A 22,732-nucleotide genomic window follows, 5' to 3' on the forward strand; every position below is an offset into this window, starting at 1 on the left:
ACAGTTGATTCAGGGTAAAGGGTAAATTAGGGTAAAGAATTGGGCTCGGGCCAATTGTACCAAAGACCTCCACAAAAAACTTCACATAGTGTGGCCAATGTTTTTTTGTTTTTTGTTGTTTTTTTTTTGAGGGGAAAAAAAAAAAAAAGTAATTATCACCAATTACTTTGCCAAGTAAGTAATTTCTCTTACATTCAGGTAATTGAGTTACTAACGCAATTACTTTTTGGGAGAAGTAATTTGTAACTATAATTAATTACTTTTTTTCAGTAAGATTAACAGCACTGCTAAAGACCCACGAAAACTGCGAAGGAGTGGATTCGTGACCCATTTGTGAATAAACCGAGTGATTCGAGCATGTCTGTGCAACAGGAGGATCAGCTTGTAGAGATCGCAAATGATGGCGACCTTAAACGTACTGTACATTTGAGACAACTCTACTGAGGTTCTGGATTAAAGTCATTTCAGAATATCCTGACATCGCTATGAGAGCACTGAAAACCGTGCTACAATTTCCAACATCGTATCTTTGTTAAGCGTGAAAAAAAAAAACTTTAGCAAGGGGGCGTAAATAAATTATACAATTAAGATTCGTTTTTAATGAAAAAATTTAAAGTGTTCGTTGGCTGTCAACGAGTAGCAGTTGTGATCGCTACACAAAAAATAGCTATTTAAATTGCCCAAAAGAACGGTCAGAGACAAACTGAGGATATAATATATAAACTAGAAAGAGCATTTGGTGGTAAAAGATATTCTTGAAACAGGTTAATGTCATTGTCAGTGGCGTAAGAAAAAGGTTTCGATAAAAAAGCTAAGGCTAAGCTTAGGTCGGTTCTTTTCTTTTTTTCCGTCTTTATCAGCCCTCACCACTCAAGCCATCTCTATAACTGAATATTTGTATGTCCTTCCACATCTTTACCAGTGAATTTGGCACCAGGGACATCATTTTCGGACAGAATTGGTAGGTTTAGCTCTGTAAACGTCTCTTCGTACACTATTTCCATTCATTTACTATTGGGGACAAACGGGAGCTTGTCCCCCCCTTAGCAAAAGTTGCTAACGTCATGAATATTAATGAGTGGAAGTGACGTGTAGCGTTCGGAACGCCATTCGGGGCATTGTCTCGTTGTCAAAACAGTGACAAAATCCGAACGGAAAAAAAAAACGTAATGCATGAAAAACGTACAGATTTTTAACGTACACATTTAAAAATCAGTGCCCCGAAACCGTACAATTTGACAGGTATGATAATTAACTTCTAATTTGCACATCCAGGAGTCACCTGACCTGTAATTTCTCTTTATTTGAGGTGAGAATCATGGAGGCGACTACATCTGGCAGAGTTTACTTAGGAAGGCTGTCCAAGAGACGCCTAAATTTAGCCACTGCTGTAACGGAAAAATCCAGGAAACCTAACAACTACACACACACAAAAGCAAGCAAATGGATACAATTACTATCGCAGGTGAGCAAGTTTTAATGGCACAATTCAATTAACATACTGTATAGAAATGATAAGGCTGAGGAGTATTTCTTGTGGTATCTGCATTTAAACATGTGGAAGCCAGAAATTCAGAACATATTGGAGACCGGATAAGGCAGCTGGTCTAAATGTGGCAATTCTTTTATAAATGACAGGAATATGTGATGTGATGGTGTTTTGGAATGTGATCCCTTTGACCTTCTCTGATGTAGCGTTTTTCTAGGAAAGGAATCAAAAGCAGGAGGCAGTTGAAAACAGCAAGGAATCCTCTGACACAAGTAATTGCTTTCAGCGTTATATGTCTTTTGTCTTATTTAAGTTAGGAAGGGAATAAGAAATTATGCAAATATAAATGGCATAATCAGAGGTAATAAAATTTAAGATGAATGAGCTAAATGACTTCCTTCCCAAGTAATTTTGGGGTGGGCTGTTAAACCCCACAGAAGTGAGTGAAGATCTTTGAGCGGCTCAAAATTTGAACAATATGACAATGTAGTGCTTGTTTAGTTTTAACAAACTATTCATCTTTCATTTTAAAACAACATACTTTCATTGAATTAGATTGAATTTTTGAAACAAATGTGCAAAAATGACTTCATGGCTTTTAAAGGATTAGGAGGAACATCGTACGTCAACATTTTAGTACCGAAGCAATTACAATGGAACAGCTACTACAGTGATCGCTCACTTATCGCTGTTAATGGGGACTAGAACCAACTGCGTAAAGTGAAAAACCGCGAAGTAGTGTCATGCCCCGCCACCATTTTAACATAAATTTTTTTGTGTATATATACCGTATTGGCCCGAATATATGACGACCCTGATTATAAAACGACCCCCTCTTTTTCAAGACTCAAGATTGAAAAAAGGCTTTTTGAATACCAAATTAATTTTTATAAAGAAAATAGTTACAGTACATACGAAACAAATGATTAAAACAATATATTTGAAAGAAAAAGCATGTTATTTTCCCTCATTCAAATCTTAATATCTGAACAATTAAATATGTAAACTAAAGTGCAATCACATTCGTAAATGAATGGCTTCTGGTTTTTGAAATGTAAATAAACCAATCTATTGTGATAAAACAACAAAATTGCAATAACTGCATTAACCATCAAATTGAAGTGTAAGTGTAACTGTAGTTTTGAAACAAATCTGAATAAGGAAAAACATTGCAATAAAATAATGCAAACTGGTTAAACCAAAAAGAGTAGCTGAGATCTGTCATGACAGAACATCGCTTCAATGATATCTGGCGCCATCTAGCGTCGTGAATGGGGAGAGTAGCTGAGATCTGTCATGACAGAACATGGCTTCAATGATATCTGGCGCCATATAGTGTCGTGAGTGGGTATAATGTCTAGACCGCGAATATAAGACGACCCCTCTTTTTCAGTGTTATTTCAATGCAAAAAACACCGTCTTATATTCGGGCCAATACGGTAATATCAATAACTGTATATACAATCCTATAAATGCATATGCTATCATTAGAACATTAAAGGATAGTTTGAAACATGTACTGTATTTTCCGCACCATAATGCGCACCTAAAAGCCTTCAATTTTCTCAATACCGCCTTATAATCCATTACGCCTAATACAGTGGTACCTCGACATACGATCGCTTCGACACACGATCTTTTCGACATCTGACGTAAAATTTGACTCGCTATTTGTTTCTACATCCGACAATATGCTCGAAATACGACGACTTATGACAGACTGGCAGTGTCCTTGTTTTCCCACAAGACTTACGCACGGTGGATTTTCTTGGAAGAGAAATCAAAATGGGTTCCAACAATGGTCATGCAAGTAGTGAAAAAAAGATAAAGGTGAGGCTTACCATTGAAATGAAGTTTGAAATGATAGGGAAATATGAGCGTGATGTCCACATCCGTAAACTGGCTCGGCAATAGGGCCGTAGAATGGCTACGAACTCGGCGGTCCTCCTCCGTCTTTATAAGTTAAGGTGACAATTATTATTATTGTAACATCGCCAAAGAAATCGCCAGCTTCATCAGGTTTTTAATCATTTATTTCAAACTCTTGCGTTCACAACATGCCTACTGTGCCCCGCAGCTGACGCCCAACAACAGAACACAGAAAAGTGAAAGTAAAAACTGTAATACACTCTCTCTCACTCTGTCGTCAACCACGCGGTGCGTTCAGATACACCACGTAAAATACATCCACCACATTAGAACTTGATTCGTTACATTATTACAGGTATTATTATTATTATTACTATTATATTATATTATATTATTATTCAGATTTTTATTCATAATTTATTTGTTTTGGTCTTTATAATTGCTATTTGCAATAGTAATAGCAGTATTTATTAAGGATTTAGTGTAAGTTTTTGGGCTGTGGAACGAATTAATGGAATTATAATGTACAGTGGTACCTTGACATACTATCGCTTCGACACACCATCTTTTAAAATTTGACTCGCCATTTGTTTCTACATCCGACGACATGCTCTAAATACGACGATCTATGACAGTACCGAAGTTTCTTTGTTTTCCCACAAGATGGATTCTCAGATTCTCTCAGATATATATATATGTATGTGCAGGGCAGGCGGGATCCTTATCCCAAAGGAGAAATACGCAACGAACATCAGTCAGTTCCCCCCCATTGCTTTGCTTAACGTGGAGGGTAAAATCTTCTTTGGAATCATCGCACAAAGGATGGCTGAGTACCTAAACAGAAATGGGTATGTGGATACATGTGTCCAGAAGGCAGGAATACCGGGTTTCTCGGGGTGCTTAGAACACACTAGCATGATTTGGCACCAGATCCAAAGGGCTAAACTTGAGAAACGCGACCTCCATGCAATCTTTTTGGATCTTGCAAATGCCTTCGGCTCTGTGCCCCATGAACTCCTCTGGGCAGCCTTTAAGTTTTTCAACATCCCGGACACCATCACTACCTTGGTCAAGGACTATTTGCAGGACCTGCAGTTCTGCTTCTCCACGCCTGAATTCACCACGTCGTGGCAGCACCTGGAGATAGGCATCATGGCCGGATGTACCATATCTCCCTTGGCATTCACCTTGGCAATGGAGGTCATTATCCGAGCCTCAAAGTGGGTTGTGGGAGGACAAAAACTTGGTTCTTGCCGGCGCCTTCCTCCCCTGAGAGCCTATATGGATTACATAACCACCCTGACTACCACAGTTTCATGCACCAGGAGGTTGCTCAGAAAACTCGCGGAAAACATCAGTTGGGCCCGTATGAAGATTAATCCATCCAAGTCACGCAGCATCTCGGTGGTGAAGGGAGTGCTGACTGACCTGCAGTTCTTCATCGGAGACGACCCAATTCCCACTGTGTCTGAGCAGCCAGTCAAAAGCCTTGGAAGGCGCTATGATGCGAGCCTGAACGACACTGTGTCTGAGCAGCCAGTCAAAAGCCTTGGAAGGACCTATGATGCGAGCCTGAAAGACAAGGACAAGGTTGAGCAACTGGGCAATGACATCTGTGCAGGCCTACTGGCTATTGACAATACCCAACTACCTGGGAAGCTTAAGTGCTGGTGTTTCCAGTTTGGGCTACTACCACGGGTGTTGTGGCCCTTGGCAATCTACGAGGTGCCTGTCTCAACAGTGGAGAAGATGGAAAGAAAAGTCATGGCTCACGTTAAGAAGTGGCTTGGAGTCCCGCGCTGCCTCACCACCATAGGCCTCAATGGAGAAAGTGCCCTCAAGTTGCCTCTTACCAGCCTTACGGAGGAGTTCAAGTGTGCTAAAACACGTCTGCATTTGACACTGAACGAATCCAAAGACCCAGTGGTTAGGGAAACTGCACCAACCTTGGCTACTGGCCGAAAGTGGACTCCAGCAAGGGCAGTGGAAGAAGCAACAGCAGCTCTCATTCACGCTGACATTGTGGGGAATGTTCAGCAAGGAAGAGGAGGCCTTGGATTAACAGCTAGCCGTCCAACCTGGAGTGCCACTGCGCCAGCACGAAGGAAGATGGTGGTGGAGGAAGTGCGGCGTCAAGAGGAGGCAGCAAGAGGGGCCAAGGCAGTCGCCCTTGGCTAACAAGGCCTGTGGATACGGTGGGAGGGTGTTGAAAAGAGGAAGCTGAGTTGGAGGGATGTACTGGCCATGAACGCTACGAGCTTGAGCTTCGCCATCAGAGCAACATACGATGTCCTCCCAACGCCAACTAACCTCCACCAGTGGTTTGGCAAAGATCCTGCGTGTGTCCTGTGCACCAAGCAAGCCTCCCTCAGACACATACTTACAGTGTGTAAAACCAGCCTCACCCAAGGACGGTACACTTGGCGCCACAACCAGGTCTTGAAGAGCATTGCTTCTACTCTGGAGGGAAAGTGAGTTAACATCAACGCCCTACCACAGATATCTAATATCTCCTGGGGACCTGCCTTTGTTCGTGAAGGGGCCACAGCTGCCATGAGGTCTACTACACCATCAGAGAGAAGCCAGTTGTTCCCAGCACGCGACTGAGTGATGCTGGCAGATGTTGGCAAACAGCTGGTGTTCCCCTCAGAGATCGCCACTACCACCTTGAGGCCTGACCTGGTGCTCTGGTCCCCCTCCTTAAAAAAGGTCTTTATCATCGAACTCACTGTACCATGGGAAAACTCCATAGAGGAGGCATATGAGCGAAAACACCTGCGGTATTTCGAGCTAGCCGCTGAAGCTCAACAGCGTGGCTGGAACGCTGAAGTCCGCCCAGTGGAAGTCGGGTGCAGAGGCTTTGTGGGAACAACTTACACAAAGCTCCTGAGGGACTTGCCAGAGCCAGCGCACAGCCATCAAACCTGCGGCAGAAGCAGCTGAAAGAAGCAGCCAGTGGCTGTGGCTAAAGAGGAACGATGCGGTCAGCCTTAGCCTGGCTCAGGGAACTGGACACCCCTGCCGTGCATAGTCCCCCTAAGGTTTTTTGCCACCTTGCACCAAGGCGACTGCCTTGGCTAATTGGGCTTGGGACGCAAGCTCAGGGCTGATCAACCTGCAGCTGGCCGCCTCTGGGGAGGGTGTATAGTGTCAAAGGCCAAAACACCCCATGACCCAGTGGAACACTACTGAGGATGCGTACCCACAAATTGATTCCCCCATCTTTACTACCAACATTCATCGAGAAGTCTTTTGCATGTGCCCGCACAGGAATTTTAACATCCCATTCTGTGTTTTCTGGAAACAATTGTATTTAACTGCATGAAATAAGTATTTGATACATTACCAACTAGTAAATATTTCGGCTCTTAGTTCTTTTTTAAGAACCCCTTCTGTTCTCCACTCATTACCAGAAGTAACTGCACCTGTTTGAACTTGTTACCTGTATAAAAGACACCTGTTCACATGCTCAAACAAACAAACTCCAACCTCTCCACAATGGCCAAGACCAAAGAGCTGTGTAAGGACATCAGGGATAAAATAATAGACCTGCACAAGGCTGAGATGGGCTACAGGAAAATAAGCAAGCAGCTTGGTGAGAAGGTAACAATTGGAGCGATTATTAGAAAATGGAAGAAGTTCAAGTTGACGGTCAATCTGCCTCGTTCTGGGGCTCCATGCAAGATCTCACCTCGTGGGGCATCACTGATCATGAGGAAGGTGAGGGATCAGCCCAGAACTACACGGCAGGACCTCGTCAATGACCTGAAGAGAGCTGGAACCACAGTCTCGAAGAAAACCATCGGAAACACGTTACGCCGTCATGGATTAAAATCCTACAGCGCACGCAAGGTCCCGCTGCTGAAGCCAGTGCATGTCCAGACACGTCTGAAGTTTGCCACTGACCATCTGGATGATCCAGAGAAGCAATGGGAGAAGGTCATGTGGTCAGATGAGACCAAAATGGAACTTTTTGGTCTAAACTCGGCTCGTCGTGTTTGGAGGAAAAAGAAGGATGAGTACAACCCCAAGAACACCATCCCAACTGTGAAACATGGAGGAGGAAACATCATTTTTTTGGGGCTGCTTCTCTGCCAAGGGTACAAGACGACTGCACCGTATTGAGGGGAGGATGCATGGGGCTATGTATCGCCAGATCTTGGCTGACAACCACCTTCCTTCAGTTAGAGCCCTGAAGATGGGTCTTGGCTGGGTCTTCCAGCATGACAATGACCCAAAGCACACAGCCAAGGCTACTAAAGAGTGGCTCCGTAAGAAGCACCTTAAGGTCCTGGAGTGGCCTAGCCAGTCACCAGATCTGAACCCGATAGAAAATCTATGGAGGGAGCTGAAAGTCCGTGTTGCCCGGCAGCAGCCCCGAAACCTGAAGGCTCTGGAGAAGATCTGCATGGAGGAGTGGGCCAAAATCCCTGATGCAGTGTGTGCAAACCTTGTCAAGGACTACAGAAAGCGTTTGGTATCTGTAATAGCAAACAAAGGTTTCTTTACCAAATATTAAGTTCGATTTTTGTGATGTATCAAATACTTATTTCATGCAAATAAATGCAAATTTATTATTTAAAAATCATACAACCTGATTGTCTGTTTTTTTGTATTAGATTCTGTTCCTCACAGTTGAAGAGAACTTATGATAAAAATTACAGACCTCTACATGCTTTGCAAGTGGGAAAACCAGCAAAATCGGCAGTGTATCAAATACCTGTTCTCCCCACTGTAAACCTTGTTTCACTACATTTCTCACAGTTTAATTAGCTTTAACAGTAGAAAATATACAGGAGGATATTTCTCTAAAAGCAGCTTCCTCCTCGAGTTCGACAAATTCGCACTGATTAATATTATGCTAACCCTGATGCAGGCCTGACTTTCAGTAGCAAAATTAGTGGTGTGTTCCCCATTTCCACAACATTGATGTCTTTATACATTACTTACAGTGACTGCTGCTGGTGGAAAAAAAATTCTAATATATTTGTAATTCTGTCAGGCTATGAATGCGTGTGTGTGGTGGGGGGGTCAAGTCATCAGCCAATCAAACGTGGGTTTGAGAGGGGGGTGGACTGGCACATTCAGCAAGTGAAAAGGGGTCAATGTCAGTCTGAACATAATAAATGTACTGTAATTCACTTAATAATGGTAGGGTCACTTCAATCCTTACAATATATGGGAAGACAATCGAAATTACCTATGTAACGGAATTCATTACATGATGCAAATAAGGTTGTTTAAAAGTATTATGTCCCTACCGTGACCGTCCCCATGCAATCCTACGCCGTTGCACAGGAGGCAGGATCCCAGGTGCAGGCTATGCAAAGAGGCCCCTGAAACAGTCCAACACAAAACAGCCGGGTGTAAGCTACTGGCAGGAAAAGTATACATGGAACGCCATAATCAAGTAGCCAGTATAGTGTATGGAAACATCTGTGCAGAGTATGGACTGGAGACCCTTAGATCGCAATGGGAAACACCTCCCAAGGTGGTGGAATATGACAGGGCTAAGATCCTGTGGGACTTCCGGATACAGACTGGTAAGATGGTCGTGGCCAGCCAACCGGACATCATGATCATGGATAGGCAGCAGAGAACAGCAGTTGTGATCAATGTAGCCATCACCAGTGATGGCAGTATCAGGAAAAAGGAACACAAGAAACTAGAGAAGTATCAAGGGCTCAAGGAAGAGCTTCCAAGAGCCTGGAAGGTGAAAGCAACAGTGGTGCCTGTGGTCATAGGCACTGAGGGCCTTGTACACCACACTGGAGAAGTGGCTCCAGCAGATCCCTGGAGACATTTCCATCCAAAAGAGCGCAGTCCCAGGAACAGCAAAGATACTGCACAGGACCCTTAAGCTCCCAGGCCTCTGGTAGAGGACCATAGCTTGGATGAACAGACACCCACCCCACTCTACCAACGGGAGATGGAAGGAGTGTGAGGGAAGTTATATAAATGTATTTCTATACATTTAAAAAAATTTTTTTAATGAAATTAATAAATGTTAATTAAAAAAACTAAATTTATACTTTGGTTCTAGTGCCCAATAAAACTCTAAAGGTTTTATTTTTCAACAGTATTTTACTCATTGCCTAATTTTGGCATCCATTTAATTTAATGTAAGGACTGGCTGTGAATGCACACATCCAATCCATTTTGCCTGGCAGCAATCATCATCCAGCCTCTCCCAGTCAAAATGGATTGGATGTGTGGATCCGTCAAAGGCACGCTATGAGTTAAATGAGTGCCCTATAAAAGGTTAAAAGCATTATGGTTATTTGAAATAGAGAGTTGTGGAAGGGAAAAAGATTCGGTATGAGTATTCAGCAACAATAACACTTGCCAAAAATTTATAAAAGAAAAAAGTTTCAAATGAACTACGACCGCCCTACTCCCTCTACTGGCAAATGTGGAACCTACATGTAATAATATGTTCACAATTAATGAATGTAATTAATCAGCCATGAGACCAAAAAAAAAATCAGAAATGGGGCTCTGAGAAAAAAGATTGCTTTGATTCTGACAGCTGCTTTTAACTACTTTTTGTGTGTCGAAACCAAAGTTTTTCTTTTCTCTGCAGCTTATCTACTTAATATGTTGTTACTACATGTGTACAACTAGGCATTTTATTTATAAAAACACATTGTTAAATAATTATTGCAATTTTGCTTGTACCTTTCATGTTTCATGATATGCCAATATTTGAATTTTTTTATGAACCAAGCACATTTGTTTTGTACAATATTTTTCATATTTTTTAAGAAAATGGGGATGCAGATGACGTGGTAGAGAAAAGATGAGATTCGTTTTGGATTCCACACCCAAAAATGACTTAAATCCAGCTGTCAAACCACAAACAAAAAAAAAAGTGCTCTCCAATCTCATGAGAAATTGGACAATATTCAAAACTGGAAAGAGTTCTGTTTCATTACGTACGTAAATGTATTTAAATCAATGTCATCACTTCAGAGCACTGTTGACACACTTTAAGTTGATAAAAATAGCCATTTAATTATACTTCTTTCATAAAAGTATTGTCACATACAGTAGCCTTATACATTTCCAAAAATAAATAAGTTCAAAATCCTGTGTACAAAAAAAAGATATACTGTATTTCCAAACCAGACAATAATGATCAGAGTCTTAGTGGTCATCTTTCTGTTGGCTAATGTTAGTCAGCGTTGGCAAATCACACTTCATGTTAACAAATCGTTCTATTTTGTTTTCTTAGATACACTTTAAGAATGCTGAATTTATTACAAACATATGTCATTACATTTGCTCGATAGTGTGAGCAAATGTGCATGCTGAATTTCCAGTATAACACACAATCCAGCTATTATTCATTAACCTGGTACACATTTGTCTGCAGAGTTGAAGCCTGTAACACAGAATGAAAACAAATCATTGAGTTTGTTTCATATCCCAAATATCAACAATGACCATCACCCCATATTATTGCATTGACCGACACAAACAAGGCGCATCAGATGTTTCAGGACTGGTATAAAAAAAAAAAATAATAATAAAAAAATCAAAACTCATGTTTTTGCAGTTTTATACTGGGAAAAAAAAAACATTCAGCTTTAGTAAATATTCAGCAATGACAAGTTTCATATCGCTTTAGTCAAAATCAAAATGGAAAGATTTTTGTTGTTGTTGTTGTGCACCAACATCAACAGTACACCACCCCCAAAATCGTGCTCAATCGCCAATTTAATACATACAACAAAAGCTAATTTATGACATAGTCTTGATTAAAAAGGCTTGTATGTATATATCGTAAGCACAACAGGAAATAAACCCACTTCCACTACACGCATAGGGAAATCAATGCTGTTTTACTGTACACCACTTACAAATAATTGAAAATCTTGACCATTGTTTTATATAGTACTCAAAAAGAATACGTAATATACTTTACAGTGCTTGTTTTACAGTCAGTTATTGTTACATCATCTTAAAACATTCAGAGGACAACACAAACTGACTAAACCAGCAAGTCAGGATTGAAAACGAGAGTCCCTCGTTTCATTGGCCAAAAGTTGTAATCAAGTCTTGATTCCTCAAATAGATAAAACAAGGGTGTCAAACATAAGGCCCGTTGGCCGGAAACAACCCGCCAGAGGGTCCAGTCTGGACCCTTACTGTTAACGCTTAGCTAGAACTCAGCTCTTAGGAGGCTGGCAGAGATGGACCTGTGCATTACTGTTAACTCTTAGCTAGAACTCTGCTCTTAGGCAGAAGGCCGGCTTGACCAGTGTCAAAAATAATAATGAAATGGGGGGTGGGGGGGGACTTAAGCCTGAGAAAGCTCTGTTTTCTTACTGTGCCCCAAATGAGCAAAATTTAAACATCGCTTACGTGGCTGGGAGTCGGGGCAAACCAAGGGCGTAAGTTAGGTCTCAACATTGGTAGGGATGCTATAAAGGAAATTTACAGTGGTTTTGTTTTTGTGTGTGTTTTCTCATGAGGTAAGGGGGAAATGTCTGCATTGACTGCAAATTAAGATATTTCTAAATATATGCTGTAGAAAACAAATACATTTTAATCAATGAATAATTGCACAGTTGAATTAACATTAACAGTAGAAAACACATACAGGAGGACGCTTCTCTCTAAGCAGCTTTCTACTGAGATTTACAGGTTCACACAGTTTGATGTTATGCTAACTCTGATGCAGTTCAGGTCTTTTACATTACTTTAAGTGGCTGCTGCTGGCCGAAAAAAAACTTCTAATATCATTCTCTTCGAAGGGGGCGGCATGTAAGTCTGAACATAATGAAAATAATTCACTTAATAATGGTAGGGTCTATTCTATCTGTTCAATCCTTTCAACATATGGGAAGACATTCTAACTGAACTCATTATATAATGCAAATAAGGTTGATTTAAAGTTGGTGGGGACAATTTGAACATCCTGAAAAGTTGGTAGTCTTATGTCCCTACCGTCCCTATGCAAATCTACGCCCTCGGGGCAAACTGAGCGTTTGCATGTGCGTCATGAACGCACAGTGCGTGCATGTGGTCTATCCATATATATAAACTTTGAATAAAAGACTAAACAGGGATTATTGGTGTTTGTTATTTGTGTCCTCTTTTTGGAACTCAAAATATGGTCACCCTAGAGGAGTGTTTTTCAACCAGTGTACCGCAGCACACTAGTGTGCCGTGAGAGATCGTCAGGTGTGCCGCGAGAAATGATCCAATATTGCTTTTTTTTTTTACGTTGTCGGGCGGAGTTGCAGTAGGAAGGAAGGAGTAGGAAAAAGGTCGTGTGCAGATGATTGTTTGTGTCGCGTTCAAGAACTGCTCGGATTTCTAGCCATCAGCCACCTTGCTGTCCACGTCAATGTGCACCCCAGCACGTCTACTGTACATTAAATTTGATGTAATTCAACTCATCGTCAAGTGTCGATGTACACGAAAGTTTCCTTTCCATTTTATCCAAATGTGACAACCGTCAATCCTTCTCCTGTGTTTTATTCCAACACATTGTCGAAGACAGCAAAGTGACCGATGGCTAGAAATTCGAGTAGTTCTTGAACGCGACACCAGTAGCTAGCACCATGGTGCCAAGCAAGCTTAATTGTCATCTCATAAACCAAAAAAACGTCGCTTCAAAACAAGTCGCTGAACTATTAAGTTCTACAATGTGGCAGGGACATTCATACTACCTGCTTGTAAAGCCATTGTCAGCGAGATGCTTGGCCCTGATGCAGTTAAAGACATTGCTAAAGTCCCCGTCTGATGATTCTTAGCTTTTCAAGCCTAACTGCTATAAAAAAAAAAATAAAAACTGAGACTGAGAGTTATTGACAAAGATTCCTGCCAGGATATCTATCGGCTTTGTGTTCATCTAAACAGGCTCATGTTTCACACTGCGTAAATATAAATATTGAGAAATTATTTAATAATTAAATATACTGTACAAAAAGTAATTTTGGAACATTTTTGGTTTGTGGTGTGCCGCGAGATTTTTTCCAATGTAAAAACATGCCATGAATGAACAGGTTGAAAAACACTGCCCTAGAACAATGGCGAGACAGCATTTGTAGTCATTTGTTTGTCATTTGTTTTCATGCTCCTGCGCGTGCGGGTCAGTTTGCTCAGTGTCTGTCGGACTGCAAGTTAGTGTGCATGCATAATACTTGAACAGGCTCATTGGAAAAAGCCAGTCTGAACGGGCATGCCCAAAAAAACAGATATGGTGAAAAATAGGACTTGTGCATGAAGACCTGCGGTCTGAACCCAGCTTAAGTTGCACATACGAGCTATGTAAATGTAAATACTGACTGAATATTAATTGACATTAATATTCTACATGTTCTATCATACAACATACAATTCATAAATACATATATTTATTTACATCTAAGCAAAATGGCTGGAAAAAATAAATTGTTGTAATACTGTATATAACATATTTTTGCCAAAAATATACTCGTCTGGCCCAATTGAGATTTAATTTCCGTGAATATGACCTGCGAACCGAAAAAAGTTTGGCACCCCTGGTCTAAAATTTTGTCGTACTGTGACATTTGTTGCAAATCAGAGACCCTGAAATAATATATTATATATTGATCCTGTTAAGTGATTGCTTAACCCTGGCTTATTTTAACTGAGGATTTATATTTTTAGGCTCATCGACTTTCCCTTGTCAAGATTTACTTTTCTAATTAATTTGCACTGTTGATATCGTCTGCACTTAAGTACAGTACAATATTCAGGTAAAGACCCCCCTACCCCAAGATTTTTAAAAAATGATTTGATGTAAGGTTTGTTAACCTCAATTAACAAAATAAGTATGTTGTATGTACTGTATGTACAATGTAGCAAGCATGCAAATAAGGACTTGTTTTTTTTTCCCTAGTAACTGCGGCTGCTTGAACATCTCAAAGACTACTTTTCATCTTCACAAGGGTCACAGGTTTGCAGTATAATGCACTGCACTTATTGCACTTTAAATGCTGTAAACTGTTATTCAGTACATGCATCTTTTTTGTGGGTGACAGTTCCGTTCATATGTTAGTAAGTTAATACATTTGTAAAATTGTATGTTGACAAGTTTTTATTACAAAATTCTTATTGTGAGCTTTTTTAACACCCCATGTGAAAAAAAAACTAATACAAATATGAATAAAATCTAAATTAAAGACAAACTGTTTTGGCACAAAATCAAACAGTCATAAATTCCATGTGAAGCACGCTCTTGTCATGTCATTTGACATGAAGCTGGAAGACACGCTGGTGCACAAACTGGGATTTTTAAGGCAGATGGTTAGGAAAGTATCGTCCTCCAGAGTTTAGGTTAACCGTTGCTGTGGATTAGGCAGGTTCCGTCTCGTTCTCCATTCCAAAGACTCCAGCTCAGCAAATAATTTAGGTCATATATAATCATGCATTTTGTTAGACAAATGTCAATATCTTTTGTGAGAAGATATTAGGGACAAATGACACATATCGTATTGTCCAGATAGGCATTGGGAAAAGTAGATTGTCCTTTTAGTTCCCTCAAGGCCAAAAGAAACAATGACTATTCAGTATAACAGGGGATGACCTCACCCCGCTGATCCTCCTCTCAGCTCTTCTTCTTGCTTATCTTACAACTAGAGGAATTGAAGTCTGAAAAGAAAAAAAACACAGAAAACAAAGCTAATATGAATTTCATTTCACATATCAGAAAAGGAAGTATGCACAGTTGAATGCCCCCAAGTCTCAACGTTTGGAAAACATGCCTCTAAAATTTCACAAAACATGACAGCTCACAAGACTTCAACTCAGCATCCATCTGAAGGACTTAAGTCTTTGGTGTTTAGGGGGACAGAAGAAGAAATAAGCTGGCATATCGTTGGAGCACAATCAAATTGAAATGGATCAAAATACAAAACATCTACTGCAGGGGTGTCACTAGGTTTTAAGAACAGGGGGGGCTTAGCCCCCAGGAGTTGCACAGGATATAGACCCCACTCACATGACGTCACAATCACGCCTCCGCGCCATATTGTCCGTCAGCTCATCGTGTTTACGCATTACCGCTACGTAAATTCCTCCTATTATGGCGTGTTTTTCTGCTCGTTAACATTAATAATCAAAATGGTGAAGGGGTGTGTGGCGGTTGGTTGCAGTAACAGAGAAGATAGACGGAGAGACTTGAAGTTCTACCGTATTCCGAGAGACCCGGAGAGGAGAGCGAGATGGACTGCTGCAATTCGACGAGAAACGATCACCACAGATTACGAGTAGTCATTTTATATCTGGTAAGATGCATTTAATATATATTTAGAGGGTTTTGGGCTGACAACCACAATTAAGATCATTGCGAGGCTAATCGCCGACAACATACAGTTTCAAATTCAAGATGCTTATTTCTTCCATCATCATTATTTTTTGAATAATATTTAGCTGGTAACAAGTGAAAGAAGCTGGCCTCGTCTACGGATCATCAGTTAAACAGGGGTGTCCAAACTTTTTGCAAAGGGGGCCAGATTTGGTGTGGTAAAAATATGGGGGGCTACCTTGGCTGATTTACGTAGAACAATATATTTAAACAAATTTTAGCAAGCCCTTCTGTGTGTCACATTTGCTTTATTATTATTATTTTTTAATTCATAATTTCAACAATCTCGCATTTGTAGCATTCTCTTTCGACACTCGGGCTCTTGCGAAATACTGCTGCTGTGAAATTAAACTAGCTTCAAGTTGCTATAATTTCTTGCTGCGTATCTTCCCTGTAATGTTGTCGTACATGTCAGCGTGTCTTGTTTGGTAATATCGCGTCATATCGAACTCTTTGAAAACAGCGACTGTCTCTTTGCAAATGAGGCACACAGTTGTTGAGTATTTTATTGAAGAAATAGTCCAATATCCACCTATCCTTGAAGCGTCGGCCATCGCAGTCAACTTTTTTTTTACTGATTGTCGCCATTTTAGAAAATTGGAAGTAAAGGGTCACACGGGGTAATGTTGCTTAGAGTGCTGCTCTTAAAGTTTTTCAAAGTTTCGTGAGAATAGGCTGAGTTTCTGTGGACAAGATAGTTGTAGATATCAGGGTAGCAGATGTCAGGCAGAGACGGCGAAGACAGCGGGTCGAAAAATATCGATTTAGGCATCAAATATGGATCTGGTGAATGGATCGACCGAAGCTTTTCCACATAACGCCTTTTATGCAACACATCCAATGAGTTTACAGCGTCTGAAAGCACCGGGGCTTCCATGAATTGCACTATAAATTGCATGATAAATTGAGACCATTGAGAATACGGACACACAATGACGGACAATATGGTGGCACAATACAGCGACACGCCATTGTGTGACGTTGGTGAGTGGGGTCTATAAGTCAACGTAACGTACAAGCACAAAACTTCACAAACAGCTAACTAACAAAGACCGAAAGTTTATAGATATACAGTGTATCACAAAAATGAGTACACCTCTCGCATTTCTGCAGATATTTAAGTATAGCTTTTCATGGGACAACATTGAGAAAATGACACAATGAAAAGTAGTCGGTGTGGAGCTTATATAATAGAGTTCATTTATTTTCCCCTCAAAATAACTCAAATATAGCCATTAATATCTAAACCTCTGGCAACAAAAGTGAGTACACCCCTTAGAAACTACATCCCTAAATGTCCAAATTAAGTACTGCTTGTCATTTTCCCTCCAAAATGTCATGTGATCTGTTAGTGTTACTCGGTCCAGGTGTGCATAGGGAGCAGGTGTGTTCAAATTTGTAGTGCAGCTCTCACACTCTTATACTGGTCACTGAAACATGGCACCACATGGCAAAGAACTCTCTTAATTCAAATGTCTGAGATGGTTTTAGAAAAAAAAAAAAATGACAGAATCTCTTTGTATTTTTTATGGAACTAAATGTGTTAAATGTGTACATCATCTCCTAATAAATCAATCAAAGGCCCTTGAGTCGAACCGTAGCAGACTTTGTAATATCGGCAATTATGACAATGTTGTCCAAAGAATCAATATTGTATCATTTTGGTGAGTTTTTTTACACCCTTACAATGTACTCTTTCTAGTTGTCCATTACATTATGGCTACCTAAAAATGCGGCTTTCAGTCTTCATGTGAAGGGACTCACCTCCTGCAGACAGTTAAAAAAAAAAAAAAAAAAAAAAAAGAAGTTAAAATGTTACAAATATAGTAACGGAAGGTATTATAAGAGTATCTTTTTTTCACAGTCAAATTCAAGGCACCTTTTTAAAAACCTCAAAGTCACTCAGGTCCTGGCAAGCATTAAAAGGTCGACAGAAAGAAAAGAGTTTTGAAACGTAAATGTTTTACAATGGTCTCACATGTACACATCAGTTGAGTTGAATTCAACTTTCTTAGAGTTTATTCCCGGGACTCAAATCTGGAGGGTGTGATGAATTTGAAAGTATATTCTGACGAGGGTGAATGTTTAAAATGCCACTGTTTTTTTCCCATCACAATATCAAGGCGAAAGAAAAACAATAAAGCAAATAAAAATTGGATCAAAGAGCTTATACTACCGTCTTCTCAATGCAACCTCAACTAACCCTTATCTAGGAGCCCCAATCCTTAAGATGGTTGCCAAGAGATACAATTGGGTTTACTCCCTGTTAGAAGTAATTTCTTTTTTTTGTGTGTTTGTTTGTTTTTTGTAATTCAGGACAACAGTTTTTTGCTTTAGCTCTCCAGTGGAATGCATCGATACCAGTTCTCCAGATGTGAGGAACTTTTACAACACACACCAGCTGCTTTCACATAGAATGACATTTTTTGCTACTTTTGTTGAGAAGCATAGTGAAAGTCAGTTCCATACATTGACTATAAAAATATTGAACAAAACAGTGCCTGTTCTCAATCCATGTAAATCCCACATTTGGCACATATACACTACCTCAGGCCTCTATGAGTAGTTTATATGAGAATTACTCAGCCTGGGAATATCCCTCAGTCCCAATAAAGTGCATTCACTATATTGCCTAAAGTATTGACTTGCCTACCTTGACTTGCATATGAATTTAATTGACATCCACTGTTGGGTTTGATATAATATCAGGCCACTCTTTCCAGCTGTAATGGTTTAAACACTATTAGGATGGCTTTCCATAAGGATTAAGAGTGAAATTGTGGGATTTTTTTTTTTTTACCATGCTTCACATACCGTATTGGCCCGAATATAAGACAGTGTTTTTTGCATTGAAATAAGACTGAAAAAGTGGGGGTCGTCTTATATTCGCGTTCTAGACGTTACACCCATTCATGACGCTAGATGGTGCCAGATATCATTGAAGCGAATGCTGAAATTGAGGAGTCATGTTCTGTCTTGACAGATCTCAGCTACTCTCAAGTTTAACCAGTTTGCATTATTTTATTGCAATGTGTTCCTTATTCAGATTTGTTTCAAGACCTCAGTTATATTTAGACTTCACTTTGATGGTTAATGCAGTTATTGAAATTTTGTTGTTTTATCACAATAGAGTGGTTTATTTACATTTCAAAAACCAGAAGCCATTCATTTACGATTGTGATTGCACTTTAGTTTACATATTTAAATGTTCAGATATTAAGATTTGAATGTGGCAAAATAACATTCTTTTTCTCTCAAATATATTGTTATAATCATTTGTTTCAGATGTACTGTAATAATTTTCTGTATAAAAATTAATTTGGTGTTCAAAACGTCTTTCTTCAAACTTGAGTCTTGAAAAAGAGGGGCTGTCTTATAATCAGGGCCGTCTTATATTTGGGCCAATACGGTACTTATTTTGCGAAAGAAGCATCAATCTCAGTCTCTGTTCAAATTCAAACGCGTTCCGTCACGTTGGTGTAAGGCTAGGGATGGGAATCGAGAACCGGTTCCTATAGCGAATCGGTTCCATGCATTTCAATTCCATTTAATCGTTTGGCAGTTTATCTAACAATTCTCTTAAAGATTCAAACCAGCATGAATTACGTCACGTAATTCATGCATATTACGCTCGCCCAACTCAGCAAGAAAGACTTTCCGATAAGGGAACACTCACCAAGTATAATCCGGAAACTCGTGGCCATAGATTTTCACAGGCCAGGTCATTATTCCTGAGACTACTCAAAGAAATTGTGATTTTTCAAAAAAAGTCTATCAATGGGTCTATCATATTCCTCGTCAAATACTCTATTAGAAAAATATAACATACGCATATAAAATAATCCTGAACGATTTTATTAGCAATTTTAATACTCATTTCGGTCGGTAGTCCACTAATTAGTGTTTTGTTTTTTGTTTTTTCCGGAATAATTAGAATTTGGTGGGTCGTAGGGCCAATCTGACTACTGATTTTAAACTAAATTATATACCTCCACATTCGATGGTGCTATTTTTGTGTTGCTACGACTAACGGAAGTGGATGTTCCAAATTTCTTCCCATAATGTACCTGACGACTACAGCCAATCAGCGTATTTTCACCCGTAATTCAAGATAGGATGGTCCCATTGGTCCCAAACCACTTTTATTCTACTCAGTATCAAGAGGCCTTTCCATAGAGTACCCAAACTACAGTATGTATAGGAAGTTAACAAATCCAAGTTAACGGAGGATTGTGCTAAATTCCTCTTATATTGTATGAGATCCAACTTTCCTTATGTAATTACACCAACCTAATTATAAACTTGTTAATATTCTGGACAACAAAAGAAATACTCTGCCCCTGCTGTCTGTACTAGCTGAACACTTTCTGTGTGTGCAGGTTTTCTCCACCCCTTCTGAGAGTGTGTTCTCCACTGCTGGAGACACCATAAGTCCAGAAAGATCCCGTATCCAACCTGAAAAAGCAGACATGCTTATTTTTCTGCAAAAGAATTGTTAATTTTGACATTTGCACTACGCACTGTTTAGTTGTATTTGACATTATTTGTCTTTTTTTATTATTATTTTTAAGAGCTATCAGCTCATATGTCCTTTTAAAAAGGATGTTTTTTTTTATTTCTATTAGAAAAATGTTTCCTTAAAATGTTACACATTCTTGTCTATTTGCCACAGTTAACATCGAGGTTTTGGGCCTCTTTTGACCTCGTTGTGAGTTTGTAAGGTTGTGACTTCTGATTAAACAAACTAGATGCCAATAAAAATGTTTGTTCTTCTTTTTCCCCAAATTAGAATCGATAAGAGAACCGATACAGAATCAAATCGTTAAGCAATATCGATAATGGTATCGGAATCGTAAAAATCGTATCAATTTCCATGCCTTTGTAAGGCACTACTTTGCAAATAATGGGACTCGGCCCTCCTCATATTTTCAGAGTGTGCGCAGCATTTTTTAACCAAACAAGCGCACACAACAAAGAGCACTGGGAATATGAAGAGCTAAGATGAGGAAATATGATGAAGCATTGGTAGTGTTTGGCTTTTGGCTTTGACTTTTATAGACCCTACCCACGTGACGTCACAACTCCGCTCTCCTGAATGGTACCGCCCACTTGTCCGTCAAAACATAGTGTTAACCTGTTACGGCTACGTACATTTCTCCTATTTACGGCGTGTTTTTCTGCTCCTTAACATTAATAATCAAAATGGTGAAGGCGTGTGTGGCTGTTGGTTGCACTAACAGAGAAGATGGAAGGAGAGACTTGAAGTTTTACCGTATTCCGAGGGATCCAAAGAGGAGAGCGAAATGGACGGCTGCAATTCGACGTGAAAACTGCGCACCAAAAAATCACCACAGACTATGTAGTAGTCATTTTATATCCGGTAAGATGCATTTAAGATATACTTAGAGGGTTTTGGGCTGACAAATAACCACAATTAAGATCATTGCGAGGCTAATCGCCGACAACATACGACGTAGTACGACATAGTTTCAAATTCAAGATGTTTGTGACTTCCCTTTCTTCCACCATCGTTATTTTTTGAATAATATTTAGCTGGTACCAAGTGAAAGAAACTGGCCTCGTCTACGGGGCTGACAAATAACCACAATTAAGATCATTGCGAGGCTAATCGCCGACAACATACGACGTAGTACGACATAGTTTCAAATTCAAGATGTTTGTGACTTCCCTTTCTTCCACCATCGTTATTTTTTGAATAATATTTAGCTGGTACCAAGTGAAAGAAACTGGCCTCGTCTACGGGGCTGACAAATAACCACAATTAAGATCATTGCTAGGCTAATCGCCGACAACATACACGTATGTATGTAGTGAGAGTGCTATCGCTAAACCATATAAACATTAAAAGCCTTAACTCCATTGACAAACGACATGAAATACATTAGACTTGACAGTGGATGTTAGCAATAACAAAAGATTTTGAATTGAAAATTTCGTAACTCACCTTTCCAAGCACAAGATAGATTCCTGCCGAACGAGGACCTGTTTCACCCAACCAGCAACGAAGTATTTATAAGCCTCCAAGCTCTTGAAGTTTTTCAAATTTTCGTGGGAATAGGCTGATTTTGTGTGGACAAGATAATTGTAAATATCAGCGTAGCAGATGTCAGGCAGACAGGGCGAAGACAGTGGGTCGAAAAACATCGATTTGGGCATCAAATATGGATCTGGCGACTGTATAGAACGAAGCTTTTCCACATAACGCCTTTTATGCAACACATCCAGTGAGTTTACGGCATCAGAAAGCACCGGGCCTTCCATGAAATGCATTTTAAACTCCTCGATTAATTGAAAACAATGCTAATACAGAGACAAAATGACGGACAAGTGGGCGGAACCACACAGCGAGCACGTGGTTTTGTGACGTCGGTGGGTAGGGTATATAATACAGTGGGAGAGGAGGAAAGACAGATTTTTTTACGGAGTGGTATGGAAATCATTTGGAGTGAATGGAATTTTTTTGTACCATTGAAATGAATGGCAAACAGGGCCATTGGACATGAATGGAAAATTTTGGCCAATAGAAATGAATGGGTATGTTTTCGGCCAAGTTTGGCAGAACGGTACGTTTTTGGCAAAACCTGTAAAAAGTTTTGTGCCCTTTAGCTTCCGGAATTTCTTGATGTGAAAATTATGTGACATGAAAGAAAACTGTAGCACAAGTAGCATTATGAAATTTCACTTTAAAAAACAAACAAACAAAAAAAAACATTTTTGGGTGAACGGTAATTTCTTGCATGTGAGCCTGCATTGCGCGAGAAATCTGGTGGTTTAAGCGTATGAACGGTGTCAATGGGTCTAACAGTGTAGGCTGAGATGCACGCCAAAGAAATGCCATTGGAAAAAAAATGGAATATTATAGATGGTAGCTTTTGCATGTACATGCAAAGCTACCATTGATTAATTTAAAAGAATCAAACACATTTACATAAACAAAACAACAAAACTCCGAAACAGGTGCTGGGACTTAAACCAGGCCGAAAACTAATGAATAATACGAGCTGTAATAA

At 39.8% G+C, this 22,732-nt stretch overlaps 2 protein-coding genes across 4 annotated transcripts in view; one reads left to right on the forward strand and one right to left on the reverse strand.

Moving 5' to 3' along the window:
- LOC130915825 (uncharacterized) overlaps positions 1-14,069 on the forward strand; it is a 61,391-nt gene extending 47,322 nt beyond the window's left edge. Inside the window, exons 2-4 of the mRNA XM_057835936.1 lie at positions 1,310-1,465; positions 1,696-1,761; positions 14,003-14,069. Coding sequence (XP_057691919.1) covers positions 1,310-1,465; positions 1,696-1,761; positions 14,003-14,044 — 264 coding nt within the window. The 3' untranslated portion in view covers positions 14,045-14,069. The remainder of the gene's footprint in view (positions 1-1,309; positions 1,466-1,695; positions 1,762-14,002) is intronic.
- Positions 10,374-22,732, reverse strand: part of il34 (interleukin 34) — a 109,774-nt gene continuing 97,415 nt past the window's right edge. Inside the window, exon 8 of one of the 3 annotated variants that reach the window (XM_057835941.1) lies at positions 10,374-10,742. In XM_057835941.1, the coding sequence (XP_057691924.1) occupies positions 10,708-10,742 (35 nt within the window). In that variant the 3' untranslated portion in view covers positions 10,374-10,707. Of the gene's footprint in view, positions 10,743-13,418; positions 14,987-15,741; positions 17,469-22,732 lie in introns of those variants that run through there. The other 2 variants (XM_057835940.1, XM_057835939.1) reach the window with 2 other exon arrangements.

Source organism: Corythoichthys intestinalis, chromosome 5 (assembly GCF_030265065.1).
Source record: "Corythoichthys intestinalis isolate RoL2023-P3 chromosome 5, ASM3026506v1, whole genome shotgun sequence".
NCBI lineage: Eukaryota > Metazoa > Chordata > Actinopteri > Syngnathiformes > Syngnathidae > Corythoichthys > Corythoichthys intestinalis.